This window comes from Osmerus mordax, chromosome 4 (assembly GCF_038355195.1).
Source record: "Osmerus mordax isolate fOsmMor3 chromosome 4, fOsmMor3.pri, whole genome shotgun sequence".
NCBI lineage: Eukaryota > Metazoa > Chordata > Actinopteri > Osmeriformes > Osmeridae > Osmerus > Osmerus mordax.
Genome location: NC_090053.1, coordinates 20,295,958 through 20,319,626, shown reverse-complemented (window position 1 = coordinate 20,319,626; position 23,669 = coordinate 20,295,958). Strand labels below are relative to the sequence as shown.

The following is a 23,669-nucleotide window of genomic DNA, read 5'->3' as shown; positions in this document are numbered from 1 at the left end:
ATTTGCAGATTACCAAAAGTAATCCGCAATCCCCCCTGACTAAATCCCATCCAAGATCGATGACATGTTTCATGTTTTCGTGTTCACGTGTGTGAAGGTGTGGTAGGTTGTCTTTTCCTCTAACCTTGAGGGACGTCAGTGTAATGTAAAGCTCTCAAGCTTGGACCCTACTGGCATTAGCCAAGCTGCAGCACACAAGCAAACCAAGCACCTTAACCTACACACACCGCCTTAATCTCCACACAGACCCCCTTAATCTGGAACAGCCAGTCGCCGTGCCCCCCCCCCCCCCCCCCAAAAAAAAATAAATTAAAAAAAAGATCCACACACAACCGCCAGGGAGATTGGAGATTCCCGAAATACTCAGTACACATTTAGCACTGTAGCAACCACAGAACTGGAATGATTATGTCTTTACTAGGGTTTGTAGCGTTGAGAATATAGAGTGTGTATGGTAGACAAACCATACACTAAAGTATTTACCTCAAAAAGGTGAATCACACAAGAACAATACGTTTAACATGATAAAAAAACGACTGTTTGGGTTTTCCATCCAGGCTATCATTCCGTTTCTGAGGGAGCAGAGCAGTGGGGTGTATCCCAGGATGCAGTGCACAGGTGAGGGAGGCAGAGAGACTCACGTAGCGTACCTTGAGCTTCACCTGGATCTCTCGGGCCTTCCGGCGAGCCAACACCTGGATGTGGCTGGAGACCTGGGGACAAGGAGAGCGGTGAGACTCCGCCCCTGACCGCTCACCTGACCGCTCACCTGACCGCTCACCTGACCGCTCACCTGACCGCTCACCTGACCGCTCACCTGACCGCTCACCTGGCTAACGAGCGCTTAGCCACCTCTGTCAGACCATCATCGGAGGTTCATCAGCTTTAGAAATGCTGTGCTGACTGGATGTCTGCTATATTTTCCTAAATAGTTCTAGGTAGATTTTATAATGGAGACAAACCAGCAGATGTCATGTGTGTGTGTGTGTGTGTCCAATCTCTCAACCCTTTATCCAACCCTAATCCCAGCCAGTCCATTCCTCTCAGAGAATCAGAATTTGGTTTATTCGCCATGTATGGTTTACACAAACACGGAATTAACTGTGGCAGGAAGGTGCAAACAATAAACATATACGGATCTTAAATTAAAAGTAAAAAAGTGCAATAGTCTAACAAATTTTAGGAACTAAACAATCAAAAAAAAAAAAAAAATTAAACCCTTTCCCCTCTCTCTCTCCCATAACCTCTTACAGTGGGACACAGATAGATAGATAGATATACAGTCACTGTATATCACTCAAGGCTCTGGGATATCAGTCAGTCAGTCAGTCCCCCTAAATGAGTCACCCCCTCATCTAGATCGTGTTCCAACACCATCCCCCAAACACCTTCTTTTCTCTCCTTCTCTCTTTCTCTCCTTCCTTCCTTCCTTCCCTCCCTCTCTCTTTCGCTATCCCTCTCCCTTTTCTCCCTCCTCTCTTTCCCCACCCCTCTCTCCTTCTCAACCCCCCCTTCCTCCATCCCTGTATACGGCCTGGGTATAAATCCCTACTTCGTGCTCTCCTAACGAGCCCTCACACCCCCTCCACCTCACACCCCTCCACCACACGAGGTGGTGAACAAGCACACCGTCACCTGATCCTACAGCATCTGTGCATCGGGCTCTGCGCCCTCAATCACTCTGCACAGACACTCAGCCTGAGGGGGGGGGGGGGGGGGAGGGAGGGAGCAAAAAAAGGACAGTTAGGGGGAGAAGTTAGGGAGGAGATGGGGAGAGATAAGGGGTAGATATGTGGGACAATGGAGGGAGAGGGGGGATATTAGTGTGGAGGGTTGGGGGGGGTCTTCTGGTACAGAATGACTTCCTCGCTCTCATGGTTCCCCTCCACATCTCTCTGTAACCCTGGTGACACGCGCCACCAACCAGGAACGAGAGGAAGTGCTGAGACAGGACAGATGGGAGGGAGGGGGCGGGGAGGTGTTGGGGAAACAAAACGAACCTGCTTCCTGGTTCGCGTCTTGCCTGTGCGGAGTTTGATGTACCGTGCAATCAGCTCGTTCCGTCCTGCAGGAAGACAGAAATATCAAGACACTTAGGGGTTTTGAAATGTTTTTGGGGGGGTTGCAGGTATGGGGGGTGCAGGGATGGGGGGGCAGGGATGGGTGTGAAGGGATGGGGGGTTGTAGGGCCAACAACTGTTGTTGAAACAACTCACTAAACACTGAGAAGAAAAAATCATCAGGAGAACAGTGCACCCTGACAGAACATCCTCAGGAGAACAGTGCACCCTGACAGAACATCCTCAGGAGAACAGTGCACCCTGACAGAACATCCTCAGGAGAACAGTGCACCCTGACAGAACATCCTCAGGAGAACAGTGCACCCTGACACACAGAACATCATCAGGAGAACAGTGCACCCTGACAGAACATCCTCAGGAGAACAGTGCACCCTGACAGAACATCCTCAGGAGAACAGTGCACCCTGACACACAGAACATCATCAGGAGAACATTACACCCTGACAAAGAGAAGCTGTTTACTGAAGCTACCAAATCCTCATAAGTCGGCTGGGTGTGCCTGGCTGCTCCAGTTAGGAGCACAGCTGGGAAGGTTGGCCGAGTGTATGTGTGTGTGTGTGTGTGTGTGTTTGTGTGTGTGTGTGTGGGTGTGTGTGTGTGTGTGTGTTTGCGAGGCATACGTGTGTTTGCAAGGCATACGTGTGTGTGTGTGTATGTGTATCTGCAAGGCATTTGTGTGTGTGTAATGCTGACAGACAGGTCACAGGACACATGGATCAGGTGTAGGGGCAGGGTATGCAATGCCTGTCACTGGCTGACTATTCGATCGCTGTCATTGGTGGAGCAGGTGAATGGGCAAGCCACGCGATCGGTCATTGGTGGAGCAGGTGAATGGGCAAGCCACGCAATCTCTGTCATTGGTGGAGCAGGTGAAGGGGACGGCCATGCGATCTCCTTGCAGCTCAGGTCTGACAGGCTACAGCCCCGCTCTGCTGACGAACAGGTCCAGGAGAGGCAGAGAGGCAGCTGGTGTGAGTGTCAATGTTTATAGAATACGCCTCGACGCTGCTGTAAATCTTCAGCTTGTTCCCGCGGCCCCGCTCTGGTTACTGGGCCCTGGGCTTGGTGCAATTGTCATGTGGCATTTCAGCTTCTCTGACCAAGGGGACACACATGGGCATGCGAACACACGCACTGGCACGCTCACGCTGTTTGTTCTGCACACACACACACACACACGCAGCTATTGAGAGAGTAACAGGAGGAGTAACACACACACACACCCTGGGACGTGGAAGAGTTGATCCCTGCGACACCTCTTAAACACAGTCGTTTTCCCCTCTCCAGACCTTCACGTGGAGGAACACAGAGATCAGACACGACAGGCTCCATGCTAACAGCCGGCGCGGGACTTTCCTCACATCGGGTCAGGAGCCGAGGTCACCACCCAAGCGGTCAATCAGGAGCTGAGGCCGCGACCCAAGCAGCCCCATCAGAAGGCCAAGGTAGAGGGTGGAGACCGGAAGCATAACTCCAGGATGGCAGGCAGTAAAAGTGATCATATTCGGAGCGGAATGCAAAACATGGGTTCTACTGCGCTCATGTGAGCTGTGCTGAGGGGGTGTAGGATTCTAGCAGATGCTGTCTGTCCGGAGATAACTTTCCACTTATCAACCTGGGGAGAGTGTGAAGGTTTCACTGGGTGACTGGTGAAGTGCAGGCAGACGCTTGACTGGCTCAGCAGCTGTGGGAGTCAGGAGGTTGGGGAGCAGAAGGATGTGGAGGAGCTCAGGGTCATGAAGGAGGAGGAGAAGAGAGCGGTGTGGATGAACACGCACGCCCGCACGCACGCACGCTACACACACACAGCTGAAGAGCTCCTTTTGTGTCGGGGCTTTTGTGGACTTAAAGCCCTCTCTCGTTCCCTGTCTGCTTCTGCTATACACACACACACACACACATCCACAGCATTCATTCGTTCTCAATCTTATTTTCATTTCCAGGCTGGAACTTCTGGAGCGTGAAGTGTTTATCAGAAGGGGCACTTGGTCTGACGATTGTTTGAGGACATAAATGTATATTTCTTTAATCCCTTTGGATTAAGAAAGTGCTCCACTTTTCTTGGGCGGTTTGTAATTGCAGACCTGAAATCCGGGAAAGACTTTTGTTAGGTGACTTCAGGGTGAAGGAGGGAATGTATCTCAGGTCAGGGCTGTGAGTCCAGATCTCCTTTCTTAACCTCACAGACCTCTTAGATATCTAAATCCTGCTTGTAAGAATGATAACATCACTATGAATCATTGTGACAATAATAGGCCTGATCATGTATTTGTGACACTATGTAAAGCCCGTCTGTTAAACAGAGGCAGCAGACCAGCCTCTGGTCTGCACCTCTCGGTGTCACAGACCGTGTCTGGAGGAAGGGAGCCCTCACTGAACTGCTCCTCTCGTGGTTTCCTCCATGATTCCCTCTCCTGGGAGTTTTTAGATGCAGGTCTCTGAACATAATTACGTGAAGCCCATCTGTGACATGACACGTGCGAGGAGTCGCACAGTGATGAGGTCACGCTGGCCGCTGGGAGAGCTCCAGGCGCACGGTGATGAGGTCACGCTGGCCGCTGGGAGAGCTCCAGGCGCACGGTGATGAGGTCACGCTGGCCGCTGGGAGAGCTCCAGGCGCACGGTGATGAGGTCACTGGCCGCTGGGAGCCTCCAGGCGCACGGTGATGAGGTCACGCTGGCCGCTGGGAGAGCTCCAGGCGCACGGTGATGAGGTCACTGGCCGCTGGGAGCCTCCAGGCGCACGGTGATGAGGTCACGCTGGCCGCTGGGAGAGCTCCAGGCGCACGGTGATGAGGTCACTGGCCGCTGGGAGCCTCCAGGCGCACGGTGATGAGGTCAAGCTGGCCGCGGGGTGACGGGGCAGACTTGGACCAGGACAGCCCACAGCAGCTTTAAGATCAGGGTGTCTGAAGTCCCGGAAAAGTTATTTTGACTTCGAAGTGACCTCATCCTTCGACCCAGCCTCTTGTCCCACACCTCTACCCCCCCCCCCCCCCTGTCAGGAGCAGGGAGGGGTCAGGGACAGGCCAGAGGGGTAAGTGGAGAGTGGACACCGTGTCACATGAAGGACCAGCACCCCCCTTCCCCCCGCCCCGCCCCACCCCAGAGGGGTTAGTGGAGAGTGGACACCGTGTCACATGAAGGACCAGCACCCCCCTTCCCCCCGCCCCGCCCCACCCCAGAGGGGTCCTGCCAGCTCTGCTCAGCTATCTCCTCCCCAGAGCATTCCTTAGATAACTCCACACTGACCAGACCCCAATCTGCTCCTCTCCCTGGGAGTGTGTGTGTGTGTTTATGTGTAAATATGTGTGTGTGTATGTGTGTGTATGTGTGTATATGTGGTTATGCATGTATGTGTGTGCGTGTGTATACACTGTATATATATAATATATGTGTGTGTGTGTGTATGCGTGTGTGTGTGTGTTTATGTGTACATGTGCGTGTGCGTGTGTATAAGACACACAGTGTGTCCGTCAGACAGTAAGCACACCAGACCGCTCTCTGAACACACATCTGCCAGCCATGAAACTTCCGGAGATCTTCCACATGTGTCTCCTTGTCTGGGCTGGAGAACAAGGGTCACATTTAGGCTGGAGGAATGTGCTGGCCTGGTGCTATTTCCTCTCCGACAGACACACAGGGCCAAGCCCAGGACCGGGGGACAACAGCACACAGGCTGGTTTGCTTTTTACAACTGCAATCCTTCTTTATCATCCCACCTCGGGGGAAACATCCGGATATTCACATGTAATTGAATTGGATGCACTGACACTGTCTGTGTGTGAATCTCATCTAGTGAGATGTCCATGTTCTGACGCAGTCATTGGTCTGGTCCATCTCCGTGACGACATGCCAGGCGCTGTCCAGACCTGAAGCCGTACGTCCAGGCGTCTCAGTTACAACCCCAGAACGCAACGGGCTTAAGTTAGCTAGCGTTGGCTCAAGTTAGCTAGCGCTGTCATTTAACACTTCCAGTGGAGGTAAACCACACCTGAAGCAGTCTCGTCAGTGACGCTCTACATCTGGGTAAGTGTACTTATGGGATTCGATGACCTCACTGTCAGGGATTAGCCAGATCCCACTCCATATCAGACCAGACATGACATGGGCCTGGACACGGATATTTCAGCTGCACAGACAGGCAGACAGGCAGACAGACAGGTAGACAGGCAGGCAGACAGACAGATTATCAGGACATGCAGGCAGACAGACTGACACAGCAGAGCAGAGTCTGGCCCCCTTGGCTGCCTCAGCTGAAGGCTAGCCGGGGTTCCTCGAAGCCCTCTGAGAGGATCCAATCACAGGATAGAGGGAAAGTCAGCAGCCTTCCTGATAGGGTCACGGCAGAGGGGTCAGGTTCAGGGTCACGCCCATGTGACCGTCCACCCCGACACCTCCTTCAGGGGCCTCACACACCCCCTCAAGGGGGCTCCTATGCCCCCCTCCAGTGGCCGAACACACGCAGATATCCTGGCTGTGCCTGTCTGGTCCAGTTACACACCCCCAGGCTCAAGCGAACAGGTCGCAGAGGTCATGCTACCAGCTCGACCTTTACTTGTCTCCATCTACCGCTGCTGCAGTACTGTAGGGAGTCAGGTGGCTGAGCGGTTAGGGAATCGGGGCTAGTAATCTGTAGGTTGAAAGTTCGATTCCCGGGCGTGCCAAATGACGTTGTGTCCTTGGGGCAAGGCACTTCACCCTACCTGCCTCGGGGGAATGTCCCTGTACTTACTGTAAGTCGCTCTGGATAAGAGCGTCTGCTAAATGACTAAATGTAAATGTACTGCTAGCCAGCTGGCAGTCGAGTTTCCTTTAGATTCAACACAGAGAAGGACACAGAGGTTGTGTTCCAGCAGGGCCAGGAGGGGAGAAGATCTGTACACAGCCTGTTCTGAAGCAGGCTGCACAGTTAACAACACAGTCCTGGAGCCCTTACAAACAGACAGCTCTGAATCTCTCACTAGCATGGGGAAGTTGAGACCAGGGTGAGGAATCATCATTCCTTTCCATCCCATTAAGGAGGACTGAGTGGATGCGTTGGGATCAGGGCTGGTGCAGCCTACACGGCAGCTTCAAACGCTGCCGTGAGCAACATGTTTACAGGAAGCAGGCTCACAAAGGAGATGGGGAAATGGATTTACTCTCCGCTCCGCGCACAGAGGAGAGGGGAGGGGGCGGGGTTGCGTTGTGGCTGAGCAAAAAGGAAAACGTCAGTTAACACAGATAAATAAATGGGATGTCAGTTGTGTCTGTTGTGTTTGGTGTCTGCCAGTGGGAATGCAGTAAGGCTGGAGGCCCAGAGGGTCACGTGACCCCCCTGTGTCTCTCTCTGCTTGTCTGCCCTCCTTTTTGGGGGGGGGGGGGGGGGGGCATTTCTCATGCTTTATTGGACAGTTTGTAAGTGAAGTGTGACACGAAAGGCAGGGAAAGAGAGAGAGAGAGAGAGAGAGAGAGTGGGGGAGACATACAGTGACGGGCCCAGTGGGGATTCAAACCCAGGCCGCTGTGGTAAGGCCTCAGCCCCGTTATACAGTGATCTACCGGGGCACCCCTCTATCATCCTCTTTAACTCATGTCACATGTCACACGGGGCTCTGGAAGGCTGCTCTACGCTCCGGATCTCCGTTACTAGCGTTACTACGCCGCCCACTAGCAGAGCCCGCTAGCAGAGCCCGCTAGCAGAGCCCGCTAGCAGAGCATGCTAGCAGAGCCCGCTAGCAGAGCCCGCTAGCAGAGCATGCTAGCAGAGCCCGCTAGCAGAGCCCGCTAGCAGAGCATGCTAGCAGAGCCCGCTAGCAGAGCCCGCTAGCAGAGCATGCTAGCAGAGCCCGCTAGCAGAGCCCGCTAGCAGAGCATGCCTCCATGGGAGCCAGGAAATGTTTTCATTGGCAACGAACGTGGAATCGCCTTCCGCCGCACAAAACCACCACAATATCCATGACACCGTTACTAATGACTAATAACTCCAGTGAGTAATGGACCTGAGGGCCGGCCAGTATGCAAAGTATTATGGGAAAAATGCAGTGAATGGAGGGGGAATTTGGGGCTAAAAACATTCCATTCGACTTCAGGAATTTACAGTGGATTGAGGGAGATACCTCACACATGCCATTTCGCTAGCAGAGGTGATGTCATAGTCTTACTATTCCTGCCTCTCGTCCTCTGCTGGTACAGACCCAGCCTCGCTCTCTCACTGTAGACACACACACACGCACACCACACACGCGCTTGGAGAGCTGCTCTTCAGCGACATCGACAGACCTTCAAACCCCCTTAATATCGATTGGAGGTTTGAATGAGTCGACTTGTCGCCATGGGTGGAGAGAGCCCCTGGAGACCCTGATGAAAGCAACATGGAGCTGGTGTGTGTCGGTGTGTGTGTGAGTGAGCCTGTGAGTGTGTGTGTGTGCGTGAGAGAGCTGGTGTGTGTGAGGTTGAGCTGATATGGGTGTGCGCTAGTGTATATGGCTGTGTGTGTGTGTGTGTGTGTGAGAGAGAGCTTGTGTGAGAGCTGGTGTGTGTGAGTGTGTGTGTGTGACTGTGTGTGCGTGCGTGTGGAGGGTGCTTGCTGTTTATGGGCAAATGGGGGTTTGGAGGGGGCTGGGAGGGGGGGGCTAGGAGGGGGGGGGCTGGGAGGGGGGGTTGGGCTGGAGGGGGGAGGGGGGGGGTTGGGAGGGGGGGTTGGGCTGGGAGGGGGGGAGGGGCTGGGAGGGGGGAGGGGAGGGGGGGGGCTGGGAGGGGGGGGAGGGGAGGGGGGGGGGTTGGGAGGGGGGGTTGGGCTGGGAGGGGGGGAGGGGCTGGGAGGGGGGAGGGGAGGGGGGGGGGTTGGGCTGGGAGGGGGGGGTTGGGCTGGGAGGGGGGGAGGGGCTGGGAGGGGGGAGGGGAGGGGGGGGGCTGGGAGGGGGGGGAGGGGGCTGGAGGGGGGGGGCTGGGGGTTTCAGTCTTGTCTCTTTTCTCATGTCGTAAATCTGGGCAGCGAGGCCGTGAGGCCGGGGTGAAGCAGAGAGCAGCTGGAGGTGAACTGAAAGGCAGACAGACCCACGGACAGACTGCCAGCAGGAGAGGGGGCTCTGGCACAGGTGTGTGTCGGGGAGACTGTGTGGTGTGTGTGTGTGTGGGGGGGGGGGGGGGCGGGGGGGGGGAGAGGTGGGAAGGGGGAGAGGGATATCAAGAGCTAAATCACAGAAATAGGAGGCAACAGAGGAGGGACGTGCACACACACACACACACTCTCCACACACACACACACACACTCTCCACACACACACACTCACACGCCAGGGGACAGGTGCAGAGGCCCTGCAAGACTCCGCCCGCTACCTTGGAGTGTTTGTCCCCCTCTCCGCTCTCCCCTGTCCGGGCGCTCAAAGGGTACGCGTCTATTCTGGTTTAGGGTTACAGCCGCGCTGCCTTGAACCCCCAGCTCCCTGAGCATACCATTCCAGGAGGGCCGACGCACTCTCTGGCGCGCATCACCCGCCCCTGACCTCCACTGGGAGGAAGGGGGCACCTCCGCCCCCCCGCCTCCACTCAGCCTCCCCCAACTCCTGCCCCACCCCTCCCCTGACACAGAATGTGACACCTGCCCTTTCTCCCCTGGTACCCCCCCCCCATCCCATTATTGCAGGCTTTATAAGGGTTTAAGTTTTGATCAACATGGGGGGTGGTGAGGGTAGTGGGGGACTCCGCCTGAGCCTGTGTAAGGACAAGTGCCAGCTAGCTAGTGAGGCAATAGTTTGCATGAGCCAACGCGGCTAACGCGGCTAACGCGGCTAACGCGGCTAACGCGGCTAACGCGGCTAACGCGGCTAACGCGGCTAACGCGGCTATAGAATGCTACAGCTATTTTTTTTTTATGCTACAGTGACTGGCACAATGACAGGGCAGGGTGATGACAGACATCGTCTGATCAGCCAGCACACACACACAGCAGCCCCCGTCTGGGTCACAGACTTTTCCACTGGAGGATCCGTTATCAAACGGTACAAACTATCAACAGGCCATCTGTTATCCGCCGTCTAGAATCTAGATGAAAGATGCAGCCGTTAAAATCTCCACTTTCTCCTCCATACCAAACCAGAACATGTCAGCCTTGTGAATCATCCGACACGCTACGAGCCACACATGTTGTGTGACAACATGTTTTACCCAGAATATTGTAAGAGGCCTTACCTCGAATACCTTTAGCAACCAGTCACAATCCGAAAAATACACCCCGTCCACTCTAGTATAAATAATGATCGAAGCAAGACGCAATTCCATTTACACTTTGACATTACCATGCTGGGTAAACATATAATATGTCTACAAAAGTTGTGCAACAGCTGTACTGAGCAGGTGGGGAGGTGTGTGTGTGTGTTCTATCACACGCCCTGCGAGGGTCCTGCCACTGTGCAGGAGGTAACACTAGGACAGGGCTGTAGTGGGAAACATAAGCTTGGAATACCAGTGAAGACAGTCAGTGTGTGTTGGGAGCTGGAGAGTGTGTGGGAAGAGAAGTGTGTGTGTGTGTGGGAAGGGTGAGGGAGTCAGGTATCTGAGCGGTTAGGGAATCGGGCTAGTAATCAGAAGGTTGCTGGTTCGATTCCAGGCCGTGCGAAATGACGTTGTGTCCCTAGGCAAGGCACTTCACCCTACTTGCCTCGGGGAGAATGTCCCTGTACTTACTGTCAGTCGCTGTGGATTAGAGCGTCTGCTAAATGACTAAATGTAAGTGTGTGTGTGCCTGCCTGATAGCGTCTGTGTCAACAAGGGAACTTCAGATCAGTTTCCAACTGCAAACAGGTCTCATATCTGGGAGATACAAGCACGTAGGTGAAGAAGAGGAGGAGGAGAGGGCGTACCGTACATCTTGCCCTCGTCCGAGAGGATGATCTTCCTCCGGCCGCAGGGGGGGTAGATGGCCAGGGCCTCCTGGAAGCTCTGCTCGATGTCAGGGCTCCAGACCCCCTCCGCATCGTTCTCCAGCGGCTTGTCCAGGGGCTCGTTCAGCTCCTCACTGGCGCCCCCCGGGGAGGGGGCCTGCACCCACTCTGCCGACGTGGTGGGGGGCCGGGGGGGGGCACACACGGGGGCCGGGGTTGGGGGGAGCAGAGGAGTGGTGTCAGGGGGAACTGAGGCTGGTCTGGGGTGGGGCGTGTGGGAGCCAGGTAGGGTGGTGTGTGGGGGGGTGGGGTGGGGTAGGGTGGGGGTGTTCCAGTCCCAGTGCGGGATGGCTGGTGAGGACAGGAATCCTGGAGGGAAACACAAGACATGAGAATATTCAGGTTAGGAGACTTCAGCCAAAGCAGTCTACAACTGGAGAGGGTGAGTTAGCTCGAAGACAACCAGCAGCAGTAGTTACTACTAGTACTACTTATAATAATAATAAAATAACTTTGATTCATGTAGCACCTTTCAAGCGAACAAACGACTGTTAGTAGCATGTACTTTTCCTGTGCTAATGTATGTGAGGGCCCTGTGCAGGTTTTCTCCTCTGAAAGACCTTCTGTTCAGATTAGGCCTGAAACTAGGAAAAGCCTCCAGACTTTGTGACGTCAGTCCGACCCAGAGGCCACGCCACGCGGGCGTGTGAAGAGGGGCAGGGGGGCAGGGGGGCAGGCGGGCAGGGGGGCAGGCAGGCAGCCGGGCAGCCGGGCTACAGGGTTGCGTCTGCAGACAGACTCGCTAATCCTACTTGGAAAAAACACCTCTGATCAGAAATTTGATTAGGGCAGACGTGAAAACAAACATGGCGCCCCCACAGACCTCAAGGGACTGAGAAGTAACTAAGCCTTCAAGACACATTAAACCAGGATCTGCATGTCTTCTCACACACTTTCACACGCTGAAACGCACATCAATGAGGGTCTGAGATCAAGGCTATTTTAAGCCACCTTTATTAATCTCTTGATTTATCACACTTTATTTTTTGGCCCAGAGGAGAGTCCTTGAGGGGAGCTGATGTGCGTGTGTCTGTATGTTTGGAGGAGAGTGAGTGAATTTTTTCTGTTCTATTCTTTCATTCCCAGTAGAGAAGGCCGTCTTACGTGTCTGTTCCATAGCGTTTATCTCAGTGGCCATTTAATTTGGTCAACAACACAACTAACAATGATTCAGATTCATAGGAAGGAGGGGGTTGTCATAGAGACTTTGTGTATGTACATGTGTGTTTGTGAGAGTGTGTGTGAGTGTGGGATGTTTCAATGTGTGTTTGCTGTGTGTGTGTTTGTGAGAGTGTGTGTGTGGGTATGTTTGTGAGAGAGTGTGTGTGTGTGTGTGTGTGTGTGTGTGTGTGTGTGTGTGTGTGTGTGTGTGTGTGTCCTCTATGGCAGGAAATAAAGGGTTGGTCCAGGGGAGTCAGTATGTGTCACGTCACTTCAGAGTAACTATCTTCCTTCCTGTAAATTAGCTGGCTACGTAACCACCCTCCTCATCACACACACCCCCCCCAGACACACACACACCCACACACACACGAACATTCATGATAAACTCTGGATGAAGACGTTCTCTCACACACACTAACAAACGCACAAACACATGCTCGAGTTAGCTCTCAGCCAAACAGGCACCACACAGCACTGATAGTGTTAATCACACTCACACAACACGACGTGGAATCTCCTGAGAAGTTCTGGAAGTTCTTATACTATTGTGCAGTAACTGGTGTAATAGCATGAATAAATCATTAGCAAGACACAGTTCTGATGAAACTAATGATTAACAATTTAATAAACACTTAAACAATGGTAAAGGAGTGTGTGTGTGTGTATTTCCAAAACTACTAGAAACTCAGCCTATCCTAAACTAAAGGTCCTTTGTGCAGGAGAGCTGCAGCATGGAGCAGAAACCATTAGTGTGCTGGTTCCTTGGTGAAAGTGACCAGCGGGGTTAATTGACCTAAGCCCCTTAAAACAGAGCCCTCCCCGCTCAAGCCCCCCCTCACCCCCCCCCCCCCCCCCCCCCCCCCCCCCCTCGGGCCTGCTCAACAGGATAATCCTCCAGCTGGTGCTGCACTCAGGGGCCGTGGTTCCTTTCTCTCCGCCACACACACACACACACATATATATATATATACACACACATACATATACACACACACATACACAGAGTCAGAACACAGTCAAGCACAATGCCATGCATAACAACTGCAGACTGTCCAGAAAATAAAAGGAGGGGTGTGGGGGGAAGAGTTGTGTGTGGGGGTGTGGGTCATGGAATGGAATGGAAAAAGTGAGGAGAGTCCATTTGCGCAATTTGTTTGGCGTATTGTAACTGATACACTTTAACTAACACACGCATGCACACTGCAGACGTCACACTAACACATCACACACACCTGCACACAACAGACAAAGACAAACGTACTCAAATGAACCCTTCGTGCTTGAGCTAACACAGTTGAGCTAACACGGTTAGCTCAAGCACGACCTGCAGTAACTGCTGTCCCACATGACAGGCCTGTTGCCAGCCTGGTCCAAACACCTGCCCCGGGTAGTCCAGGATCACACACCTCACGCTGCTCATCACTACACTTCCTCCAGATCTCTCCCCTCGCTGGTACTCAAACTCGGGCCCTCTGACCGGCATGTTTGACTACCTGCCAGCTACGCCCATGAGAAGCGGCGCGGGTGGACTGTGTTTAGACTTGAGGAGTGTGTTTAACCAACTCACATCAGCTACACTGCCTGCTGAGACATAGAAGAAGACATGCGCTGTATGCGGAGACGGTTGTGTTTGGAGGGGCAGTGTTTGGAGACGGTTGTGTTTGGAGGGGCAGTGTTTGGAGACGGTTGTGTTTGGAGGGGCAGGGTTTGGAGGGGTAGTGTTTGGAGGGGCAGTGTTTGGAGGGGCAGTGTTTGGAGGGGCAGTGTTTGGAGGGGCAGGGTTTGGAGGGGCAGTGTTTGGAAGGGCAGTGTTTGGAGGGGCAGTGTTTGGAGGGGCAGGGTTTGGAGACGGTTGTGTTTGGAGGGGCAGTGTTTGGAGGGGCAGGGTTTGGAGACGGTTGTGTTTGGAGACGGTTGTGTTTGGAGGGGCAGTGTTTGGAGGGGCAGTGTTTGGAGGGGCAGGGTTTGGAGACGGTTGTGTTTGGAGGGGCAGTGTTTGGAGGGGCAGTGTTTGGAGGGGCAGGGTTTGGAGACGGTTGTGTTTGGAGGGGCAGTGTTTGGAGGGGCAGTGTTTGGAGGGGCAGGGTTTGGAGACGGTTGTGTTTGGAAGGGCAGTGTTTGGAGGGGCAGGGTTTGGAGGGGCAGTGTTTGGAGGGGCAGTGTTTGGAGGGGCAGGGTTTGGAGGGGCAGGGTTTGGAGGGGCAGTGTTTGGAGGGGCAGTGTTTGGAGGGGCAGTGTTTGGAGGGGCAGTGTTTGGAGGGGCAGTGTTTGGAGGGGCAGTGTTTGAAGATGACAGGCTTAGGAGGTGACAGGGTTTGGAGAAAGGACTGTTGTACTCGAGGCTCTTATTAGAAGTTGTTTTTATTGTCTTCTCTCGGTAGAGTGGAGGAGGAATGATTGCTATGTGGGATGAGCAGAGTAAAACACTACACACTATACACAGAAAGGCCTGTCTCTGGGCAGTACAAACCCACACACACACACCCCACCACACACACGTCCCAACACACACACACACACCCCAACACACACATACATACACCCCAAACACACATATATACACACACACACACACCAACACACACACAACCCAAACACACATATACACACACAAACATGACCAAACATTTGTCAGGTACACACACGCACACACAAACAGAGAGACAAAAACAAAATACTTATCTCAGGCAGGCAAAACCAAAGACACAGACACAAGGCACACGCACGCTCTCATGCAGAAACACAAGACAGCAGGAGGAACAGTAGAGTCATCCTAAATGTAAATGACAATGCAGCAGGACGTGTATCAGTTGTGTCTGGACTGACGTACCCTGTTCAAACGCTCTATCAGATTTTACAGAAATAATATTAGTTATGAGCTTGCCTATTCTTTAAACAAGTACATTTGGCTACCAGTGCACTTGGAACATTTCCCTTGATAAGATTTCTTATAATAATGTGTCAATGTCAAAATTAAGTCACCAAATAAGCCATTCATACAAGAAACATGTCAGACTAAAATCTAAAAACAAGATGACATTCAGTTAGATGTAGCCTACAGTGTTTGCTGAGTGGAGCCCTTCAGGACGGGAAACAACGGGTGGAGACTAGGACCCCCGGCCCAGTGTTGGCTTCCCGCCTGCTTCTCAGTGTCCCTGCCCCTCTCCACCTGTCGCTCCTGGACAACAGACAGCAACTTCCAGCTAACACAACGCTGCCACACGCGCTGCCGACAATCACACCACGACCTAAAATACTCACTTACACAGCTTGGCTGCATCATCGGTTTCCAGCCAAATCTGCACAACACTACAAAAGCCCCGTTTGTTTGTGTGTGTATATGTATATGTATGTGTGTGTGTGTGTGTGTGTGTGTGTGTGTGTGTGTGTCCTATGGATACACTGATTACAAATACCAAAACTTTTAACAGGAAGATTTTGCTGAAGTCATGTAATCCGACATGATGCAAAGCGATTGAAAGAAACTTGATTATCATCCAAGTGATTATGAAAACGATTTTATATTAATATACAGTATCGATTTGCCATAATAATTAGTAGGCCTACAAGCATGCCAAGTATGAAATTATGATTAGGCTACTTGCAAATTATATTCAATTAGCCTAGTTTGTTGGTAGGCCAATAATTTATTGTCATAATCTGCACAATTGATACGCAATTTCGTAAATAATATAGATTATATTGTGTCCTAAATCATAGTTTAGAACTTTGTAACTTTCCATGCATAGCCTAATATAGGCTACCAACAAAACATTTATCGTAATATAAACACATGGCACCAAAAAGCTCACAATCATGAAATTATAGCGTACATGTTCACCCGGAGGACGATAATATTTGACTACATGCAAATTACGTTAATAGTTTCATTATAAAGTTCCGGCAGAATCTCAAGAAGTTCAACATACTGGGAATAATAAATAAAAAAGAGGAATTCCCCAAAATATGACAAATATTTCAAGAAATATTTCAAGAATTTGATCACAGAGAGCGAGTGAGGATTAAACAACGTAACTACAACGCGGCTAGTATCAGTAGTTTACATCACAATGTGAAAGTTTAGACTCCCAGAACTGACCAGACACTGCAAGAAGAGAATAAACTTACAATATTGACACCGAGACGCACTATTAGGTAATGAACTTACCTGTTGAAAGTATAGCAGCAGACAGGTAGGTAACCAGGAGAGGAGAAATTTGGGGAAGAATTCTGCTAGGAATATTGCGTATATTGTCCCCTCTTCCTGAGTCGTTTGAAGCGCAAGGAGGGCTGGAATTTCAGGAATTAGCTGTGGTATGACATGAAGTCTGTAAGGCAGAGAAAAGGACAAGGGGAAAGAGGAGGCAGGTCGGACCGGTCAGCTCAGTAAGGAGGGAGGGGGGTGTGAGGGGAGGGTCCTGGCTCCGAAAAGGAAAAGAACACAGCTTGGGAAGGGAAAAGGAAATCACATCAAGCAAAAACAGGGTTGGGAATTGGCATTGCCTTTGTAAGGAAAGACACAAACAAGACACGCGGGTAACACGCATGGCAGCAAGCAGTTGCCACACACCAACTCCCTGTTTTTTTCCTAGAAGAGTTCTAGAAATGTCTGGATGAATGCAGTGTCATTACTTGTCAATCACAACACCGGAAGAAATGTGTTTATATTTGTTGAATTAAGTAATTAAATCACATAACTGGATGATTACATTTCAGATACGCGTATAAAAAAACTAAAACAAGTAAATGCTTCATTTTGTCATGCTGATTAGGTATTCATCATTGCTGACTTTTATTGACAACAAAAAACTGTATTTTTACATTTAATGCTACAAAGAGAATATGTTTTAACTTCTGCAAGTTACTATCAAAATGGTCGTAATGAGTTTTTTCCGTGGGCAAGGTATAGTGAACACCGTGTTTAGTTATGAAGCCCTCCAGTGGAGTAAAGCGGTAACGACAAAAAAAATGTTTCAACTGGACTGACGGTAAGACTTGGAAGTTAGTTATGTTCTCTTCTGAAATAATCTCCACAAATTTGCTCAGCCTGCAAGCATGGAAATAAGTAGCGCAGGCAGAAAACAGCCTGTGATGAGGTGATGGTGATGGTAGTTGTAGCTTCTGTTATAACTGTGGCTTCTGAGAACTGTCTGGTGTTTAGGGTTAGTGTATTTTACATCTATTTAATAGACCTTGCAGCACAATATGAAATCCTTCATCAAAAATCACTTTATTTTATACAGTTTCATTGCAATTTCAATCAAGTTTAGGCAAGTGGTGTTTTCAAAACTTAGATTACATTGATTTTCCTTACATAAACATCCATGTTATCCTTAAACCAATACATCATATCCTCATTTAAATCGTTCTCATCCGAAAATGATGAGTGTTCCTTCCTCTTCCAATCAAATATCAAATTCTCTATCACAGTGGTACAAGACACACATCAGTGGTACATATTCTTAATAACCCCAAAGTGGTCTACAATTCTAGTTTGATCTAGACCTCCATAAATAAAGCCCATAACAAACTACAATACATTTTTCTTTTCTTTTTTTTTGCTTTCATCTAAAGAAACAAAAGGAGTAGTTGTTTGTCTAACAAGTATATAAATTAACGTCAAAGCCTCCTCTTTACAAAGAAGTTTTACAAAATAAGACTATAGAAATACCTGGAATGTATAACATACTTTACAAGTGGAATTGACCATAGTCCAAAAGGACATCTTCAATAAAGTCCTCACTAACTCCTTTCACTTTCACAGGTCATTTGTGAGTGACAGAGAGATACAGAAGAAGTCTACACTACATCCTAAAGCAGGAACTATGCTATACATGAATGTACACTTAGATAATAGTATCTGTATTGACTAAGCTTTACAAAAGCAAGCTCTTCATATGGTCGAGGTTATGGAAAGACACAGGAAGGACTCGACTTTTTCAGTTGAAGCTCAGAGTCCATGCAGGAGCTGTGTGAGTCTTGACGACAATAAAACAATAATTTTTGGTCCATGTTCTGCCACTCCACAGAATCCCCCAATGTCATTCATCTACTGAGCAACTTCTGTTTGTTACTTTGAGGGCTCCGTCTTTGACAGAAGCTCCTGAACACAGGTACATCTCTCTGTGTTCCTGAACACAGGTACATCTTTCCGTGTTCCTGAACACTGTGTTCCTGAACACAGGTACATCTCTCTGTGTTCCTGAACACAGGTACATCTCTCTGTGTTCCTGAACACGGGTACATCTCTCTGTGTTCCTGAACACAGGTACATCTCTCTGTGTTCCTGAACACAGGTACATCTCTCTGTGTTCATGCAGTGGGTTTGTGATTCCATCCAAAGAGCCTGTCTTTCTCTCTTCAATGTCTTCCTCCACACGCTCAGTCTTATTTTGATCCCGGGGCTTTATTTCTTGGACAGGAATTTCATTTTATTTCCTGTGAAAGACCAGAAAGGCCAAAAAAACAACAACAATGTATTGTATTAAATTATGTTTCTGAGGCATTTGAGACATTGATGTTGCTTTTGGTGGTGCTGTTACTACGCGTGAGGGACAGTTATTGAGGTTCCTCACCTAGACCCTTGAGGAACTTGTTGACTCCTCGTTGCTCACTCCAGGTAAGGAGTCCAGTAGTCTTGAGCGCGCACCTCGAACAGACCTAGACCCCGTTCACACAGGACACACACGCTACAACACCTGCTGTATCTTTTACATGCCTTTTTATCATTAAGGATTTTGAACATCGTCTCACAACTATCCCTGGTATTCATTCATTCATTGAATTATTTGAGCACCTTGTGCTTTATACACATCCTCCTCTTCTCCCTCTCTCTCTCTCTCCCCCCTCTCCCTCTCCCTCTCACCTCTCCCTCTCTCTCTCTCTCTCCTCCCTCTCACCATCTCTTTGTCCCCACCCTTCATTAAGTTCAAGTTCCAAGTTTATTTTCCATTTCCGACAAGTACAGGTACATTGAAAACCTTCAGCTCTGCTCCTCCTGAACATCATAACCCAATAAAAACATAATTAAACTACACTTAAACTATAAAGGAAACGTCTCCATCACCTCTGAGTCCCTGCTTACGCTGCTCCCTCTCCTGGATGAAGCCGATGAACATCTGCGTCTCCATGAAGACCTCCAGGAACCGGCGCAGGCTTTTGGAAGTGACGGCTTTACGGAAGGGCTCTCGCTGGAAGGATGACATGGGCGCGGGCGAGGAGGGGGAGGAGTCCTCGTCTCGCTCCCCCCCGCCCAGGAACAGGGGGTAGTGGCCCACCATCTCCACGAAGAAGCGGACGAAGGCCTCCGACACCACGGTGCTCAGACAGCAGGAGTCTGGGGGAGGGAGGGGGGGAGGGAGGGAGGGAGGGGGGGAGGGAGGGAGGGGAGGGAGGGAGGGAGGGAGGGAGGGGAGGGAGGGAGGGAGGGAGGGAGGGAGGGAGGGAGGGAGGGAGGGAGGGAGGGAGGGAGGGAGGGAGGGAGGGAGGGAGGGGAGGGAGGGGAGGGTGCAAAAATGCAAAAATATTAGTTATGAGCTTGCTTGTGTTTATAACAAGTACATTTGTCTGCCAGTGCAGTAAGAACATTTCACTTGATCAGACTTCTTAAAATAATGTGTCGTTTACTTAAATTAAGTCACTAGATGAGCCATTTATACAAGAAACAAGTCAGACTAGATTTAAAATTAAATAAAAACAAGATTATCAGTCTCAGGGGTGAGCGCGATGATCGCACGCAGTTTCTGCAGTGTAGATATTTTATCAGTGAGTTTGATCACAGTAGACGAACAGGGATTCTGATGGTGGAGCTCACCGTTGGGTAAGTCTCCTTTCTCACTGGCCAGCTCCTTCCTCTTATCCAGGACATGCTCCAGGGCTGCTTGCAGCTTGTGGGGCAGGATCGAGTCCTCGTCATCCAACTGCCCAGAGGAAGCAACACAGTCACACTCCTAAAATACCACGGTATGTCACATTCATGTGCGAGACTGGTAACCTAGTCGCTCTCCAAGCAACGCTCTGCCTGTTTATCTGTTGCCATGGCATTCTGAGGGTCAGTACCTGTCGCAGGAAGCGGCTGTTGCCGAGGTCGACCACCAGGACCTGAGCAGGAAGGAGCAGAGGGGAGGTGTGATGTCAACCTCAGCTATTTCCCAAGTGGGGCCCATTGTTCGACGAAGGAAAGGAGAAGGGTCGAGGTCTCTCAGTGTCTCGTTGACACGCACACTCACACACACACACTCACACTCACACACACCACTCACTCACACCCTCCAGGCGTGAGCTCACCTCTTCAATAGGCAGGTCTTTGATCCGGGGCAGGGAGCTGGACAGCAGCCCCACAATGAAGGGGGTGGGGGTGCACACGATGTCCAGCATGGAGAGGGGGAGCACGGGGATGTAGGTGTGCTGCCAGGTGAAGGGGTAGAGCAAAGCCACCACTGCATGGCAACACTGAGACAGGGTACTGCAGGGAGAGGGGAGGGGGGAGGAGAGGAGAGGAGGAGAGGGGAGAGGAGAGGAGGGGGGAGGAGGAGAGGAGAAGGGGGAGGAGAGGAGGGGGGGAGGAGAGGAGAGGGGGGAGGAGAGGGAGGGGGGGGGAGGAGAGGAGAGGGGGGAGGAGAGGAGGGGGGGGGAGGAGAGGAGAGGGGAGAGGAGGGGGGGGAGGAGGAGAGGAGAGGGGGGAGGAGAGGAGGGGGGAGGAGAGGAGAGGAGGAGAGGGGAGAGGAGAGGGAGGGGGAGGAGGAGAGGAGAGGGGGGAGGAGAGGAGGGGGGAGGAGGAGAGGAGAGGGGGGAGGAGAGGAGGGGGGGGAGGAGAGGAGAGGAGGGGGGGGAGGAGGAGAGGAGAGGGGGGAGGAGAGGTGAGGGGGGAGGGAGAGGAGGGGAGGGGGGGAGGGGGGAAGGAGGGAGAGAGGGAAAGAGGGAGGGAGAAAAAAGGAGAGAGAGAGAATATATCAACTAACAGATGGGCATCATGCCTCATGCCCCCTCTACGTTTTCAATAAATAGTTTCCAGTTCCAATCTCCACCAGAAGATGGCGCCAGGGGAGTCCTATCCTTTATTTCCCTGAAAACAACTCTGGAACATTTGATTAGAAATGCCCCTTTTAAAAGCTTACTCTTAATTAACAAAGAATTTAAAAATAATTCTTTAAAGGAACATGATTTCACACTATAAAAAGTATATAGCTGGACAGAATAAACTAGCCTCACACTGTTAGCATAATGCGTTCAACGTGTGTGTCTGGTTTCAGTTAATTCAATCCGTAATTGAGAAGCCAAGTTTCCACTAGTTTAAAGCACAACAGTAGAAAATGTCGCTGCGTATTACCACATGATCTAAAGTGGAATCTGTGTTTTTATTGCGGGTTTATGGAATTTGATGAAAATCCTCTCAGAAGTGTGGTAAACATCCAACAGGCGACTCAGAGCCCGTCTCTGATGACCGGTCAAGCCAGTGCATGCTAAGGTGTCAAATGTTGACGTACACACAACCTACGCACACACAGCCTATGCACACCTACACACACACAACCTACGCACACCTACATACACACCTGTGCTTGGGCTGACTCTGGCCTGCCTGACGGTTTTCCGTGGACAAATGATTGTTCCCAAGGCGACTGTATAACACAACAGCATTCCTTCCTTTTCTCTCTCACTTTTTTTCCTCTCTCTCTCTCTCTCTCTCTCTCTCTCTCTCTCTCTCTCGCTCTCTCTCTCTCTCTCTCTCTCTCTCTGTCCTCTCTCTCTCTCTCTCTCGCTCTCTCTCGCTCTCTCTCTCTCTCTCGCTCTCTCTCTCTCTCTCTCTCTCTCTCTCTCTCTCTCTCTCTCTCTCTCTCTCTGTCTCTCTCTCCTCTCTCTCCTCTCTCTCTCTCTCTCGCTCTCTCTCTCTCGCTCTCTCTCTCTCTTCCCCTCCTTCTCAACAGCTGTATGTCAGACTGTCTCCCTGAAGGGTCATTCTGTCCTCCTTCTCCTTTCTTTACTCACATCTTCCCTAGTTTCCTCACACCTTCCCTCCTCCTTTCCTCACACCTCAGACTATGAACTGCTAAACAGGTGCTGCAGGTGGCTGAGCGGTTAAGGAATCGGTAGCGGATAGTAATCAGAAGGTCGCTGGTTCGATTCCCGGCTCGTGCCAAATGACGTTGTGTCCTTGGGCAAGGCACTTCACCCTACTTGCCTCGGGGGAATGTCTTTGTACTTACTGTAAGTCGCTCTGGATAAGAGCGTCTGCTAAATGACTAAATGTAAATGTAAACAAACATACGAGACTAAGGTTAAGGAAAGGGTGGCTAGTTAGAGTCCATCTGTACAAAACACACAAACACAGACCCTACCTGAGCTTGCCTGCACACTCACACACACACACAGCCTACCTGAGCTTGCCTGCACACTCACACACACACACAGCCTACCTGAGCTTGCCTGCACACTCACACACACACACAAACACAGACTCTACCTGAGCTTGCCTGCACACTCACACACACACACAGCCTACCTGAGCTTGCCTACACACACACACACAGCCTACCTGAGCTTGCCTACACACACACACACAGCCTACCTGAGCTTGCCTACACACACACACACAGAGCCTACCTGAGCTTGCCTACACACACACACAGCCTACCTGAGCTTGTCGGCGGTGAAGATGACCCTGCGCTCCAGCAGCAGAGAGGCAAACACCTGCAGGAGCAGACGCAGGCTGAGGGAGGAGAAGAGACACTCGAAGTCCACGTGCTCCAGGCGAGAGTCAGAGGGACGGCACAGCTGGATCACCTGGGGGGGAGAGAGAGAGAGTCAGAGGGACGGCACAGCTGGATCACCTGGGGGGGAGAGAGAGAGAGTCAGAGGGACGGCACAGCTGGATCACCTGGGGGGGAGAGAGAGAGAGTCAGAGGGACGGCACAGCTGGATCACCTGGGGGGGGAGAGAGGGAGAGTCAGAGGGAGGGCACAGCTGGATCACCTGGGGGGGGAGAGAGAGAGAGTCAGAGGGACGGCACAGCTGGGGGGGGAGAGAGAGAGAGTCAGAGGGAGGGCACAGCTGGATCACCTGGGGGGGAGAGAGAGAGAGTCAGAGGGAGGGCACAGCTGGATCACCTGGGGGGGAGAGAGAGAGAGTCAGAGGGAGGGCACAGCTGGATCACCTGGGGGGGAGAGAGGGAGAGTCAGAGGGAGGGCACAGCTGGATCACCTGGGGGGGAGAGAGAGAGAGTCAGAGGGACGGCACAGCTGGATCACCTGGGTGGGGGGGGGGGAGAGGAAGAGACAGAGAGCAGAAGTGATTAAAAGAGCAAAACAAAGGGATTAAAAGCCAGACAGACTGCTTTCCGCACACTTAAATCACTCAGAACATTCAGACCTCCAGTCAAACGCATTTCTAAACTCCGGATTCCATCTCCATGTCACGCAGCATTGGCAGGGGAAGTGTGGATCCCTGCCCCCTCTGTGCTCTGTGCTGCCTCACCTCAGTCCCAGAGCCTGGCCCCCTC

At 51.3% G+C, this 23,669-nt stretch overlaps 1 protein-coding gene and 1 pseudogene across 1 annotated transcript in view; both read right to left on the bottom strand.

Annotated features, from left to right (window-relative positions):
- The window catches only part of LOC136942290 (transcriptional enhancer factor TEF-3-like), a 34,350-nt pseudogene extending 15,988 nt beyond the window's left edge, over positions 1–18,362 (bottom strand).
- Positions 17,384–23,669, bottom strand: part of si:dkey-82f1.1 (DENN domain-containing protein 2A) — a 78,554-nt gene continuing 72,268 nt past the window's right edge. Inside the window, 8 exon segments of the mRNA XM_067235140.1 lie at positions 17,384–18,610; positions 18,748–18,785; positions 18,787–18,832; positions 19,239–19,508; positions 19,986–20,091; positions 20,231–20,272; positions 20,459–20,636; positions 22,806–22,954. Of these exon segments, the coding sequence (XP_067091241.1) occupies positions 18,579–18,610; positions 18,748–18,785; positions 18,787–18,832; positions 19,239–19,508; positions 19,986–20,091; positions 20,231–20,272; positions 20,459–20,636; positions 22,806–22,954 (861 nt within the window). The 3' untranslated portion in view covers positions 17,384–18,578.